Source organism: Quercus lobata, chromosome 4 (genome assembly GCF_001633185.2).
Source record: "Quercus lobata isolate SW786 chromosome 4, ValleyOak3.0 Primary Assembly, whole genome shotgun sequence".
NCBI classification, from domain to species: Eukaryota; Viridiplantae; Streptophyta; class Magnoliopsida; order Fagales; family Fagaceae; genus Quercus; species Quercus lobata.
The window spans coordinates 95833233-95849536 of NC_044907.1; the positions used below are offsets into that span (position 1 = coordinate 95833233).

At 33.8% G+C, this 16304-nt stretch overlaps 2 protein-coding genes across 2 annotated transcripts; one reads left to right on the forward strand and one right to left on the reverse strand.

Moving 5' to 3' along the window:
- LOC115987660 lies at positions 1–3238 on the forward strand. Its single transcript, XM_031111251.1, has 5 exons — positions 1–947; positions 1101–1158; positions 1252–1335; positions 1436–1571; positions 2305–3238. The coding sequence occupies exons 1-5, from the start codon at positions 290–292 to the stop codon at positions 2596–2598; spliced, it is 1230 nt and encodes a 409-aa protein (XP_030967111.1). The 5' UTR covers positions 1–289; the 3' UTR covers positions 2599–3238.
- A 6834-nt stretch (positions 3239–10072) lies between these two features.
- LOC115988171 (subtilisin-like protease SBT4.15) lies at positions 10073–14815 on the reverse strand. The gene is made up of 10 exons (XM_031111820.1): positions 14706–14815; positions 14515–14603; positions 12662–12759; positions 12404–12547; positions 12184–12289; positions 11393–11900; positions 11089–11189; positions 10611–10829; positions 10392–10503; positions 10073–10291 (listed from the first exon to the last, which is right to left on the reverse strand). Exons 1-10 carry the CDS (start codon positions 14793–14795, stop codon positions 10073–10075), a joined length of 1686 nt encoding a protein of 561 aa, XP_030967680.1. The 5' UTR covers positions 14796–14815.
- Positions 14816–16304: the final 1489 nt, after the last annotated feature.

Here is a 16304-nt window from a genome sequence, read left to right on the forward strand (position 1 = left end):
ACCCCTCGTGGCCTAGTTAAACAAAAAGTAATGCCCCTCACAAGAGGTTGTATGGTAAACCCCAACCTCCCCATGTTACAAGTTCAGCTTCATCTGTCCCTACCTTTTTCCTCTTTATAAAACCCCACAACCCTCCCCTATCCTCTCCTCCACTTTCTCATCACTTCCCTTCCATCTTTGTGCCAATTATTCCTTACTTCCTAACCCATTAAAGTCCTTTCCAACTTAAGCTCTCAACACATAACATTACATTACCATACAACACAGTACCATACCAAAAAAAAAAAAAATGTGTAGCTCTAAGGCCAAAGTGACTATGGGCATTGATGTCATCCCAACCCCCACAGTGGCTCGTATCAATGGTAGACCTGTCCTTCAGCCTACTTGTAATCGTGTTCCTAGCCTCGATAGGCGTAACTCACTAAAGAAAATATCTCCACCACCACCAACACCTCCTGCCTCTGCTACTAGTCCTAGAACCAAAACTTCATTGACACCACCCATCTCTCCAAAGTTCTCAAAATCACCACGACCACCTGCAATAAAGCGAGGAAATGACACTAATGGCTTGAGTTTGAGTGCAGAGAAGATTTTCATTCCAAGAAGTACCACAAAGACTCCAACTTTAGAGAGAAAGAAGTCTAAAAGTTTCAAGGGTACTTGTGGTGATCATCATGGAGCTGCTGTTATGAATAGTACTTCTTGTGGGGTTTCTCCTTCTTTTGAAGCAACCTTGAGTTACTCTTCATCTTTGATCACTGAGGCACCTGGAAGCATAGCTGCAGTCAGGAGGGAACACATGGCACAGCAACAGGCCCAAAGAAAGATGAGAATTGCCCATTATGGAAGATCAAAGTCTGCCAATTTTGACAAGGTTGTTCCCTTTGACTCTTCAACAAAGACTACGGAGGAAGAGAAGAGATGCAGCTTTATCACACTCAATTCAGGTATCTAAATTTCCCAAATAATTCAAAGACATGTGGTTAAGTTCAATATATAAAGACTATTTCTGATGTCCAGAGTTTTGGCACCAAAGCTTGGTGCATGGTTGTTGTTGAAATTAGTTGTGCTGAACAATATGTTCTTTTTTCTTTGCTTAGATCCTGTCTATGTTGCTTACCATGATGAAGAATGGGGAGTTCCTGTCCATGATGACAAGTAAGCCTATCTATTACACACACATAGGCATAGACACATCCACACAAATAAATATGTGACTCATTTATCTAATTCCTATGTATCTTCTTGCAGGATGTTGTTTGAATTGCTAGTCCTAAGTGGTGCTCAGGTTGGTTCAGACTGGACCACAATCTTGAAGAAACGCCAAGATTTCAGGTTGGGTTTCGCTTTCCTTTGCTAACAAATACACTTAATTGCTGTACCCTATATATGGTTTCATGGGATTAATTTATTTTAAAATTTATCTTTTATGCAGGAGTGCATTTTCAGGATTTGATGCAGAAGCTGTTGCCAACTTCACTGATAAACAAATGACTTCAATTGGTTTAGGGTATGGCATTGATATAAGCCGAGTTAGGGGTGTTGTGGACAACTCAAACCGAATTCTGGAGGTAATTAAGCTTCATACTAACCTCATTCTAGCAAAAATAAAAAGAGAGAGATATAGTGGATGTCTTAGATTTCTCTTTCTCATGTTAATTAATTAATTGATTGAGAATTAGTGGATGAAAGGGTTCATAAGAGTGAGTTCGAAGTCTATTCCAAAACGAGTAGTTTGTGCTAGATCACACTTTTATATTCTTTGAACCCTTTTGGTTATGACCTTTGTTAGGCCCAAAAAATGCAATTTTTTTCTGTTTAGATGAACTTTCTAGTTGGAATGAAAAGGACAATATAACTACGTCATTAAATAAAGATGCAACTATGTAGGACTTGATTGTCAACATCTAGTTAGTCTTTTCGTTTTTTCTCATTGAGAAAAAAAAAAGTACTAGTTGACAAGCAAGTTCCAACCTGTTCTGATTTTAACACCAAGCCCCACATGGGCTCTTTCTTTATGGATTTCTGCTAAGCACTCCACATGGGTTGTTAATCATTATACCTAAATTTAACTAATGTTTATATGTTAGAATAATGGTTAAATGATGTGTCATTGATGGACCTAGGTGACAATATTAACACTTGGGTCCACCATTAATGTGTGTCTTAGAATAAGTTACCATCTATTATTTTAGAATCTACACGTTTTGAACACTAATTTCTGATTTTGATAGTATATTAGATTATTACACTTTTGTTAGATTCTAAATGTTTGTTGTTGTCTTGCAAATTCTGTTATTACAGATTCAGAGGGAGTTTGGATCATTTGACAAATACATATGGGGATTTGTCAATCACAAGCCAATCTCCACCCAATACAAAATGGGGCACAAGATACCAGTAAAGACATCAAAATCAGAGAGCATTAGCAAAGACATGGTGAGGAGGGGTTTCAGGTTCGTTGGTCCAACAGTGGTTCATTCCTTCATGCAAGCTGCAGGACTCACCAATGACCACTTGATCACTTGTCATAGGCATCTCCAATGTGCTTTAATGGCTGCAGCCCGTCGTCCAACTACAGAAGAACCAGCTCTATAGACTCAAAAATGACATCAAAGAATAATGAGAGAAAGAAGAAAAGAAAAGGAAAGGAAAAAATAACCCAAAAGTGCTCAAAGTATATGTATGCAAAGTGCATATATAGTTTGCTAACTACAATTTACTGTTAATTAATGGTTTGTGTACAATATTATATAGATAGAAGGAGGTTGTGACCTTGTGTGACTGTGAAATTTTTAATGACAGCAGTGTGTGTGTTTTGAAGTAGATAGAGTTAAGTTAGGATTGATTATTAGGGAGAAGAAAAAGTAGGATGGTGTTGTGCAATGGTAGGAGGCCAAGGAAAGACAGTGAGCATGTGCATGTCCATGTGCAATTGGGAGGCAGTGGCATGTGTAGGTGTCAGATTGCTTTTTTATTTCCATGTGACCCATCACAACACTTTTGCATTATTTGTTTTCCTTTAACAGCCTGGTGTGGGATACTTGTAGTTGTAGAGGGAAAAAAAAGTAGGACCACCCTTCCCTCCTCATCTTTCTTTCTTTCTTTCTTTGCTTTGTTTATTGAGAGGTGTACTCTACATTTTCTAACCTTTTGGCTTTGGGGGGAATATTTATACCCTAATGTAATCTTGGATTTGGTGTGGCTTTCTGAGTGCTATTTGATACATAATTTGTCATGTGCTTCTGTATTGTTTGCTTACTGATATTAATATACCTTTCAGAGTGTTAACCAGAATTCTCCATGTGTGGTGTGTCCACTTTCTTTTTCACATATCCCATCCATTCTGTTAAAACTAAGAATTCTCTCTCTCTCTCTCTCTCTCTCTCTCTCAATTCTTTTATTGATGAAAAATGAATACAAGCAATTGAGAATAAATAGAGAATATCTAGTCCCTTATATACAAGATCTTTAACAACAAAAGAGAAAAACTAACTAACTAACTTCTTATCCACCAATTACAAGCTGACATGTGGAGTTAGTTAATGACCGAAATGGGAACTAAACTATCTAAGTGCTACGGTAGCGTTTCATTAAAACAATTAAAGACAATTACTAAAGAAACTACAAAATGGTGTCTTGTCAATAAGTGTTATCAGCTCCTCATTTTCACAAAACGACCCCGTCTCTTCAATCTTCTTTCATCATTTTCAACACATTCCTCCCTCTCCCTCATTTTCTCTGTTTGAGTAATGCTGGGACTGGGACACAATATATTTTACAAATTTTTTTTTTCACATAATAAAAGTGGTGTTAATAATAAATCCAGTTAAAAATAATGTTGTCCTGATTGCAACAGACCAATTTTACAATTTTAAAAATATTGTGTCCTTAACGTTACTTTTTCTCTCCTTGTGATGCTTCTATGTCTTATATATACATACATACAAAAGTCTACGGAAAGAAATATGGTTCTATGAAACTCATGGCAAATTGGCAATCGTATTACATAAGTGATAGAGGGCACTTTGTGTGGTATTTAATGGTCTGCAAAGGGTTCACATGTAACAAGTGGTATAAGAATAATGAAAAGTTAAAAAATAAAAATAAAAAATAAAAAAAAATCCAAGAATAATTGATCAGAAACTAAAGCTACCGTCTGTACAAAGAGCACTTAGTAAGCAATGTATATAATCTGCCAACATGATGCTTGTGAATGTTCAATTTTCTGAGTCTGGCTTTGCTTCATGTGCAGGCATGTTACATGCAAAATGTGTTCAACGTGTACAGAGTCTTAAAGCCCAAGCACAGCCAAGAACTGCTTTCGTGCTAGGCATTGCAATTGCACGGCTCAAAGTTAATTGCTAAGCAACTTTAAAGGAATGATCTCACATTCCCACCCCCAACCCAACTTATTGCTTAATCAGAAAGCTAGGAATGTCTACTGAGCCAAAAAACAATACTTTGATCAAGTTCACTTTTTTTTTTTTTTTTTTACTTGGATCACGTGGTACAAATTTATTGGAAATTCATGTCACAGCAGCATTAATTTATAAAATTAAAAGTAATGTTAGGATCACTATAAATCTTCTACGTAAGTATTACAAATTGATGTATCACCAATAATTAAAAAAAAAATTATCAATGTTTGTATGTAATATGTATTAAAGTAACACCATCACATTTATTGTCACGTCAATATGTGTGTATATATATATATATATATTTTTTTTTTTTTGCCTTTAACATTTTTCTAAAGTTAAAGGAATGGGTCCTAGGCCAAGCTCATTTAAGTTCCAAAAGTACATAATTGATAATTCTATCCAACCATAGTTGATAGACTTTTTGCCCAAAATTCCTCATGCTTTTCAAGAAGCTCGTGACACATAATTCTCTTCGCTTCACGTAATGGCCCCATGGCCCATGTTCTTCAACATCATATAATGGGCTCATAGCCCGCATTATTGATTCACTTCATGACTTTTGGCTTATGATAACAGCTTAGGTTTGCTATCTATATCATAACTAGTCGCTAATCTATGCAATGTACATAAAAGTTATTGTGTATAAAAATATAAATTATTCTTTTCTTTTCTTTTTTTTATTGTACATTTGGACTCCAGTCTTAGAGTTTCAAGTTGCTATGAATATTCAATTCTAACAATGAAAGAGTATCACAAACCAAGGAAAAAATATCATATTCTTTTTAAAATTGTTTGTTTAGAAATCCAATGTGATAGGTGCATTGTAGATTTTGATGGGATAACCGTGTTATTTTGATTTAAAATTAAACGAAGAATTAATGGCCACATCTTTTTGTACAAAATCTGAACATTTTTTTTTTTTAGCCTCACTTTGTTTGGAGAATGTTGACAATAATCATCCAAAATTTTGATAAGCTTAGCTTAAAGCCTTGCCTGAAAATATGCTGGAACTTCTTGCTATGAAGACACTGAAACTGAGAGTCCACAAACTTCAAATCAGTAGCCCTTAGAGCAAAGGCTTCAACCTCTGTTTGAGATATTACTGTTCTTGTTGAAATGGGAAGACTGGTAGAGGAGTGGGGATTCATGGCCCACGCAAAAAGTTCTTCTCCACAGAAGTTACCAGCCTTCATTTCAAATCACCAACGCTTGTGTTTGGGTGCGTATGAGACTTGTATTGTGCCTTTTGGAATGATTTGGACCCAATGAACTTAGGGTGAGTTTGGTTCAGCTTTTTTAAGTTGAACTTTTTGAAAAAGTTGAGTTTCAAAAAGTGCATAATGAAAAAATGTTTTTTCAAAAAACTGAGTGTTTGGTAAAAACTGTTAAAAAATGTCTTTTCAAAAAGTTGAGTGTTTGGCTAGCACTTATAAAAGTGGCAGTTTAAGAGATAAATTACCAAAAAGGACAATGTATATATAAGGAAGTTTATTTCATACTTAAATTAATATTGTGAAATTATTTTTTTCTCACCAATATTAGCTAATAATAACCTAGCATTTAAGATTTATTGTGAAAGTATTATGATAATTTATACTGATTTTAATTTGAATATACTATTAAAATTATTTTTTTCTCATTCTAAAAAATTTATTTTTTTCTCACCAATATTAGCTAATAATAATCTATCACTTAAAATTTATTGTAAAAGTATCACTTAAGATTTAGTGTAAAAGTATTGTGAAAATATTGTTATAAAAATTGATACTGATTTTAATTTGAACGTACTATTAAAATTATTTTTTTCTCTTACTAAAAAAATTATTTTTTTCTCACCAATATTAGCTAATAATAACCTATCACTTAAAATTTATTGTGAAAGTATTGTGAAAATATTGTGATACCATTTCCTTCTCTTTTTTTTTTTCCCCCTCTTTTTTTATCCTCCACACACTACCGCATTTCTTTCTTCTTCTTTTTTCCTTTTTTTTCCCCTCTTTTTTTCTCCTCCACACACGTACCCTTACACTTTTTTTTTTTTACTTCTTTCCTCTTTTTATCCCTATCACTTCCTCCAAACTCCAAAATGTTCTCTCCTTCTTCCTCTTTTTTTCCCTAAGCACTTTTTCTGCAACACCCATGCAATTCTTCACCCTAATCTTCTTGATTCTTTTCTTTTTCTCTAAATTCAACCACTTACAAATGGGATGATTCATATCGGGAAGATTGGATCAGAGCAGGGCAAATACAGATGGGTACAAACTCCATTTGAAAGATTTTGCTATATTTTGATGTTTTTTTGTTTTGCATTGTGAGGAATCCTAATTTACAAGAGATTGATTTTTTTTTTTTCCTTAGCTGATTTGGGAATTTGTTATAATTTTTTTTGTGTTTGGATTTGGAAATTTGTTATTGAGAGGAATATTCTGGTGTTTTTTTTTGTTTTGCATTTTGAGGAATCCTAATTTGCAAGGGATTGATTGATTTTTTTTTTTTCCTTAGCTGATTTGGGAATTTATTATAGATTTTTTTGTGTTTGGATTTGGAAATTTGTTATTGAGAGGAATGAGGAACTGTGTGTGAGACAAAGACATGAGCATCCTTTATTCTTCGGGTTAATTTGATAATTGCCCACTCACCCAACGGATATATCAAAACGCACATGGACTTTTGGCAAAATGGACTTCGAGGCTCCAAAATGGAATTGCGCGTTCTCTTCACTAGTATAAAACGTAACATTTTCCAAAAAGTTGCGTTTTATACTAACCAAACGCACTTAAAGGGTTGGCTTTTTTCAAAACGTGACTTTTGGGCTGAAAATGTTGAAACAAATGGGCACTTGATATGTGTGATATTAGTGCATCTTGGAACTTGTGATTTTCATTTTTCCTAAGTATTTGTGGAAATGCCTCAATGAAGTGGCCTTTTAATTATTTGGATTGTTAATGTGTTTGTCTTTCAAATGTGGTTTGTTTTAAGCTTGGCATTGAACAGGATTAGTCTTTTTTTACTTTTGGGCATGTGATTTTTAGCTAGGCAAAAATGAATGATGACATGTTTGTTTGACTTACCACTTGAGACATGATTCATGCAATGGTGAATTGATGCCTTATCATGCAAGAGAGTGGTTTGCTTGAGATTTACGACCTTGCTGGAATGACTAGCATGCTTCATCTTGGTACTCCTGTTGTATTCTTGGACTCTATGGCAAGCTAAAACCTGTAAGAACCAAGGCTCTTGTTTTAAGCTCTTAAGTTGGTGGGCCAAAATCAAACCACCATTGAATGGAAGATTCAAGAAGTGGGCTCTGGTCATTTCTTGGATTCAATTTGAAGAATGAAGAGCATCCAACTATGCAGAAACATAAATCCCTTATGATCATGAGCGCTCTTGGGCATTTTTGGGACACAAGGAACAACTTGCACTTCCGGCATTTGGGTGAAGTGGTCCTTATGATTGAAGTCTTCACTGTCATTTAAAAAAATCAAGATTGGTGGGCTGTGCCTGAGGATGGACTATGACATTGGAGTAAAAAAGAAAGCCATTAAGCAAGCACTTGGAAATCTCCCACCCTTGGGGAAAGGTGATGGGCATAGATAACCTGGTTTTATACCCATTACTCATGTTGGCAACCGACTTTGACTTTGGGAGTGGCTCAGTGTGTCAAAACCTTAATGCTTTTCATGTTGGGGAGTGCACTCATTTTGAGCACAGGAGATATGGTGTTCTTGTCTTACCTTCCATCCTTTGAAAACATTGATTGGATTAGTGTGGAGTTGCATATGCTACTTTTCCACTACATGTCACAGTACTTCCATTGCACCTCCAAGAGCTTCAAAGGGTTGGGAGAGTTGGTGCCTGGGTAAGGCTTGTTGAGTTCAACTCTTTTTGAAACTAGCTAAATTCCAGCACGATGTGCGGTGCAACTTATTATTAGTTTTCTCCAATATTTCAATAAGTTTGTCAAGAATCTTGTAGGTTAATTGGTTGGCAACTCAATTTCCAATAGAAACATTCATGATTCATATCCCAAAACTATATAATAAAAAAAAAAATTTTGAATAAATTTTATTCCAAAAATTGTAATATTTAGTTATTTTATGGACAAAATAGAAATCACACACTATATACATATGTGTGTGTTCACAAATTAAAAATTGCATGATATAGTGGTTAATAATAATATAGATAAGTATGTTTCATGCCTACTAAAAAAATGCATACACACACATATATATATTGTCAATTATTGTCAATTGTTCTTTAGTGCTCAATCTAGCTACCTAATGAGCTATATATCATTGGAGCACTTTTTCGTCCCAAAATTTCAAATAAGGTTAGATTTATCATAAATGACACATGTCAAGCCATTTCTAATGTGTTTTTTCAACTAGTTTTTATAAAGAGTCCAAACCTTTTGTCCTACTTTTACAGAATTATATTACAATAAAATGGTAAAAAATTATAAGTACTTTGTTTCTTTCTATTACTTAGAAAAAAAAAACATTAAATAGCAAGCCAAATATACATCTAGATTTTAGAGTATCGATAACTCTTAATTGCGGTGTGCAAATTTGAAATCAACTAAACTTCACATAAAAAACAGAGTTATATAACAAGCTTCCACCCATATATGATTTATACAAAAGGCTTGCCAAGCCCTTCATCATCAGATACGGTCCAAAAAAGGAGGATAGGGTTCTTAACTCTGTGTTTAGTGTCATTCCATTCCAGTGATGCTGATAAACTGGTAACATTGTTCAATGGTGGCCCCTTTATCACAACCATGAAAGATTTTTTCTCGTTCAAGTGACTAAAAGCTAGTTGGTTCGGAACAACAGTGACATCGAGAACTGCTGGCGCCTTGACAATTGCCTTGTATATAGAATTTCTAGAGCCCACATTTGTAACTGTCCTATGAAAGATGGCTGATATGCTAGAGTTCGTGTTTCTAAGTTCCAAATACATGGATGGGTAATTTAGGGCATCATGTCCTCCAATGTTAGGGACACTTGAGCAATTTGTTTTCCCATCAGTGAACAATCGTAGAGCTGTCCCGCCGTAACCCTCATTACATAGGAAGTGGATGTAGTCGTACTTTGACATGTCATAGACCAAACCGGGATCCAATGCTCTAACTGGGTCGATTTGGCCAGCCCCATAAGCTAACTCAGCTTGGACATTTTTGATTTTCAATTCAGATGCTGATCATCAATTAAGAAGAAGCAAAATTACAAATAAAACACTTAGAAAGCCTAATATTGTCACACTAGTTTGTAAGGGTAGTGCAATAAAATTTGTAGCATCTCTAACATCACTTATAAATAAATATTATTAATTTCTTATTAGAAAATAATCCTCTCCATTAATCGCAGAGAAATTCCATTTCACAATTAAGATTTGAATTAAATAGTCACAACATCTATATATATATATATATATATATTAACATGTGTAATATTTACTCTAAACCAATTGGCATATTAAGTATTGACAACATGGCTGGTAAACAACGAGCAATGTGATTGCATTGGAGAATTTCAATTAAACACTAATAACCTCTAATTGACACCATTTAAGTAGCGGTTCTTGTAAAGTGGCACTAATCTTTAACACATCATTAGTTAAAATGTGAGAATTAAAAGGGACTAACCAGTTGTCATTAAGGCCGATTTGATTGTAGTGGGAGACCAATTAGGGTGGAATGATTTAACATAGGCAGCGGCAGCTACCACATGAGGGCAAGACATTGATGTTCCAGAAACTATATTATACACACCAAATCGGTTGTCTTCAGGATCCCCAGTCACTGATGCAAGTTTAGAGTAAGCAGCTAGAATATCTATTCCAGGTGCCATAATATCCGGCTGCAAATCAAACACAATTTAAAACCCTCATTCTAGTATATATGCTAAAAAAAAAAATACACAAATTTATGCCTATAATGGTAATCATTGCAAGGGTTACCTTAAGTATGGCGGAAGAGAGTCTGTTCGGACCTCGGGATGAAAAGGAAGCCACAAAGGGTGTCGCGGCATTGCGTACTGTTGTAGACTTGTATATGACAGCCCGAGGGGCTCTGAAAGTTTTACCAATGAAAAAAAAAATCCGTAAAGAAAGTTAAAATATCAATTAGAAAATAAAAATGTGTAGAATGAAAAAAAAAAAATGTTTCCCCATACTTACCTGGTTGAGTTAACATATTTCTCAATTTGATTACTAACATTAGTGTCAATCAAGGCAACAGGGATGACAAATGTATAGCCCACATCTAACTGTTGTGGGAGAGATATAATCGCCCCCAACCCACCTAGGTCCTTAACATAATCTTGAGTTAGATCTCCTTGGCATAGCACAATCTTTCCCTTGACCTTATTCGCGTCCAGACTCCCTTCACCACACAACCTGCCCAATTCTTTAATTGATTAGCGCTACTAATTTTAGCAGTCTGACTCTGAGTATATATTAGTTTAGGTGATCTTCAATTAAATCTGAAATAATAATCCTGCTCTAATATAATCTAAGTGTATGTGTGTGAAACTCTTTTCTAAATATTTGAACTCTAGTCCTTGCCCTTCTTCCCTTTATCCCACAGGAACTTATACTTGTAAAATGATGATCATCGTGTCAAGGGTACGTGTCAGTTAAAATTCCTTTTAATTACCAGGGATTTTGATTTCGTGGTAAACTTCCATTGACTGCTATTACCGCAGTGGTTAGAGGGTACATCCGTTTATTTGGTGAAAATGTGTTGACAGAAAATCCCTGTTATAAAAAGCACCAGTAAATGTATATGTTAAAATCATATATATTGGGATATATTTAGAAAACCAATACACAAATCGATGAAGAAATATTAGACTCATTATTAAATATTATAGAACTCAAAGACTCATCAACTATTAGAAAGAAGTAACTTACATCAATCTTCTCAAAAAAAAAAAAAAAGGAGAAAAAAAGGAACTTACAGAAGTTTTTATTCCATTTCCAACTTCAATCGGAGTCCTAAACTGCCTATCCATGCCAGAAGCACCAACAGTCAATATCCAAGGAGCTGTGTTCTCCACAGAATAGAAACTTGGGCCGTCATTCCCAGCTGAACATGTTGTCAAAATCCCCTTCTTCATTGCATGAAAGGCACCGACCGCAAGGGGATTTTCAAAATAGTTTCTCGAATCCCCTCCGATGGAAATTGATATCAAGTCAACTCCATCACTAATGGCATCATCCAAGGCAGCCAACATGTCTATATCACTACAACCATCTTCCCAACACACCTTGTACACTGCAATGCGTGCTGATGGAACCCCACCTCGAGCTATGCCTTTGGCTAAACCGTATAAGCTCGCCCCTGCTATCGAGGCACCTGCTATGATGGACGAAGTGTGACTGCCATGACCCTCCTCATCTAATGGGGATGGACTTGGGCTGGGAATGATGGAACCGTGGTGGTAGAACCTTGCACCTATTACCTTGCTGCATAAAATGGTGAATGGCTTGGAAATTAAATGAGACACCCATGCATGCACAGAAGTAATATTAAAAAATACAACATTTTTTTTTTTTTTTCAAAATGGTTGATATGATATTTTATGATTGGAGTAAAATTAATTTCATTTAGAGTCATTTAACATAATTTTTATTGTGCATCTCCATATTAACTATTGTGAAAAAAAAAATTAATTAGTCAAATATTGTGTTACTAGACATATTGTTTTGTGGTAGGTCACACTCTAGGAGAGAGATTGAGATTGTTTACTTGTTACAGCCAGTGAAGTTGCCTTTGACTTGGCATGTACCCTTCCATTTTGATGGAGGCGGTCCTAGTCCTTTGTCGTCAAAACTTGGAGCATCGATATAAATTCCTAAAAAATAAGGGGAGGAGAAACGAAAGATTAGAAAAGTAATTAAAATTCCTCTACAATGACAAGTAACATGGAAAAGTCAAAACTCTATGAGAAGTAATCTTAACTTAGTACCTGTATCTAATACACCAACAATAATATTACTTTCAATTTGATGATTTCTCTTCACTGATTGAGGCACTCCTAAGAAATCCCATGATCTTGTGGTATGAAGTTTTTGCATTTTGCTAGGAAACACCGACACCACATTTTCATTCTCTGTAATGGATGCATATATGTAAATAAATTACATAATACAATCACCCCCCCCCCCCCCCCCCCCCAAAAAAAAAAAAAAGAAATGATGTGTAGCATGAAGTTTTTAATATGCACCTTGTAGTCTTTGAACTTCTTGTGGCAATAGGTTTGCTGCAAATGCATTAAAACTCTTTGTGTAGCTATATATTCTGGACTGTTGGGCAATATGGTCACTAAAAAACGGCAATACTCAATCGTTTAATTGTCAACCCAAATGTTACAATTTATTGCATGCTAGATGTGATGTCATATCATATATGGATTACACCCTTAAAACTAATTTTATATGCATAGAAAAGCCTGATGCTATACATATTGATAAGCTCCTAAGTCTTAAGTCCTAGCCATTATGGAACCCTCCCCACCACTAAATCTTTGACCCATGTATGAATTATACTCTACCCAATTTGTTATATATATAAAGTTGAACGGTTGGAATGCATAATTTACTTTCCATGAAAGTGAAGACCAAATCAAAATTAATTGGTAGAGAAAAGTTTGGGATTAGTGAACAAATTAAGGGATTGATTGCAGTGGTGGTTTCAAGAATTTATTTCAAAAAGGTCATTAAGAAACTTAAAGTAAATAAAATTTAATAAAAAAAGAACTTAAATATATCAAGTTATTGATAAGAAATAAAAAATATATACAAATATATGAAGTTTTACAATTTCCTTCTACAAGTCTTTGTATTTTGAAATTGTTACATGATAGTTCATTATCAATTGTCATTATCTATTTTCAATATGGGTAGATGTGACTATTTTATTTTGTTAAATTTGTACAACATTTTTATTTTTATGCATTTGTCTTTGTTTTTATAAAAATGTTTTGAACTAATTGACAAAACTCAACTCACTATATTAACACACTTATTCATACAAAAATAATACACTAAGGTTATGTTTGGATTGGGCTAAAAACCCATGTCTGCGTCTGCGTTTTTCCTTTTTTTTTTTTTTTTTTTTTTTCGCGTTTGTGAGACTTGCGGCTACTGTTCATGCACTGTTTAACAATGCACTGTTTAATGAACAGTAGCCGCAAAGTTTGACTTTTCTTACTTTTTTCAGCCAATCAGTGCACATCGTGTACTGTTTACGGACCTACAAATTTCACTTTTCAGCAACTTTTTCATTAAAAATGGGTCTCATGGTACTATTCACACATTTAAAAATTATTTTGTTACAGTGTTTTTCAGTTTTCAGTTTCAATTTTCAGTTGTATCCAAACGGACCCGAAGTATCTACTTAACCAATAAAAAGCTTGAACATTCCTAACTTTAGTATTTTTTTTCCTTGAACCACTAACTTTATAACAAAAAGTTTTGGGATGCACTAATGTGTGTTTTTGTTTGGTTTTAGACTGGACTAATCTGTGATCAAAGTATGCAATAATATTTTTAAAGATATTTTGAACTAATAAAAAATATTATATTTTATATATATATATATATATATATATATATACAAGTCAGGGGGTTGATTTGAACCCCCTAAGCCCTATATGCCACCACCCCTGATTGATTGCTAGAGAAAATTATGGGATTGAGACAATTAATATTTAATATGCAATTCAAATTAAGATTATATTTTACTTTTGTATGTAATTCTATTATAAATATGGATTCTATTGTAATTTACTATCATGAAAGGTGTATGAGAAAATATAGTCTTTTGGGCTCGTCTCGTAGATGTTGGTCATTAGGTTGAATCATGTAAACTCTAAATGTTTTCTCTCTTTTCTCGTCTCTTTTCTTTATATCTCATTTACAAATTTCTACATGAACTATTCTAGATACAAATTACCACCAAAAAAAAAAAAAAAAAAAACTATTCCATGTAAGAAACAAATGGAAAACTAGTATTGTTTGAATTAAACATGAGTAGATGTAAGCATGCAATGTTTAGATATTTTGTCATCCCACTTACTCTCTAATAACTGAAGAAAGCATGTTGTGATGAAGCTCAGTAGCTGAGGCTTTTGACTGCAATGCCTCTCCCAAATACACGATGTATGCCTATAAGGTAATGAAAAACAAATTTCTGATTATATGAAGGAAATTATAATATTAAATAATATACATAATTACTGTTCATACAAATTATCAAAATATATTCACCTTTCTAACTGTGTCACTAAAGCCATGAGTGAATGACCAATGAAACTGCGTAGCCAGAAGGAAGAGGGTGATCGTACAAATTCGAACCATTTTTTATTCCTCCTTTGTATGCACTACCACTCTTCCTTCCTTTCTGTCTTGCTTTCTCTCTTGCTCCTATATTTATAATCAGAGATTTTCTCTTTTGTGTTTTCCTAGTCTGGTGGAGATTTTCGGGCTAAAATGTATGTTCTTATTTGAGAACAGTTTATTTAGCTGAAATTGAGAATTTCTTGCTGAAAGTATTGTAAATAAAGATAAAAGTTAGTTGAAATAGTATAGTAGGACCTATAAATAGTAACAAAAAGTGCAGTAGGACCCATGAATAGTAGAAAAATAAGCTAAATAGTAAAATAAGCTGACTTTTTAAGCCAACACCAAATGCAACAATCTTTGAATTTTTCCAAAATTTAAGATTCTTACATAGACTAATTAATTAACTAAATGTAAGGAATGGGGAGATTTGATGTAGTTTGCTAAATAAATGATACTCCAACAAGGTTTGATTGTGCAATATTAAAAAAAGAAAAGTAATGTTGTCTTTTTTCTATCTTTTGCTAGGTAGGAAAATTAGAATTGGAAGCTGAGGTGTTTAGGTGTAACTTTTTTTTTTTGAGAAAACAGGTGTAACTTCAATATAATTAGTTTCCCACCGTTTCTTTTTTAGCTTGTCATCCATTTTAAGAAGAGACACAGAAAAATTTTCGGCATTTAATTTTTTTTTTTTTTTGTGTTGAATTAAGTAAACAATGTTCTATTCCTCAAAATTAAACAATGTATAAAGAGTTTTTTATTTATATAACTAAAACAAGTGTTAAAACTAACTTCTAAACTCATTGTTGAAGGCTGAAATAGAATTATAACAACTTTATTTACACCTTAACAATTTCATTATGCCACACCATTGTTGTAGCATTAAAAAAAACTTTTTCATAATTAAAAGTTGTTTAAAATTATTTTATGGTACAAAAATTGTGTTTCATCATTTTATTGAACAAATTAAATGCTTCAGGCAAGATTATGTGACACTTAACGGAAAATTTGGACGAATGTGATGCTGACGCAAACAGAGAATAATTTTATGGAGTAAAATTTAAATTATGAAACTTGAGAGTGAAAATTCCAAAGAACTCAAACTTTAGAGGTGTAGCTTGTACTTTTGCCTTTTTTCTGGTTATGGAATCTTTGAGGGGTTATAAATTGACTCTATTTAATTAATCAAAATTTTCAAGTTGATTAATTAGTCAAATTACATGCAAATCATATTAAGATACAATCAAATCACCAAACTAAATTAAATGTAGTGGAAATAAGTTTGACACGGATAATTTGATCACGATGAGGTTTCCTTACAAGCAAAAGGGTGAATTTCAAATCACCACTCTCAAAGAATCCACTAATAAGAAAAAGCGGTTACAAGTACAAGAAATCTTACATTACAAGCCTTTCCTAAAGTACCTTCATACAATAGAACCTACTTAGCTATACTTGTCTTAGCTCTAATCCCCAATTGGACTTGATCTTGTAGAAGATTTATCCTTCGCATGAATCTCCCTATCC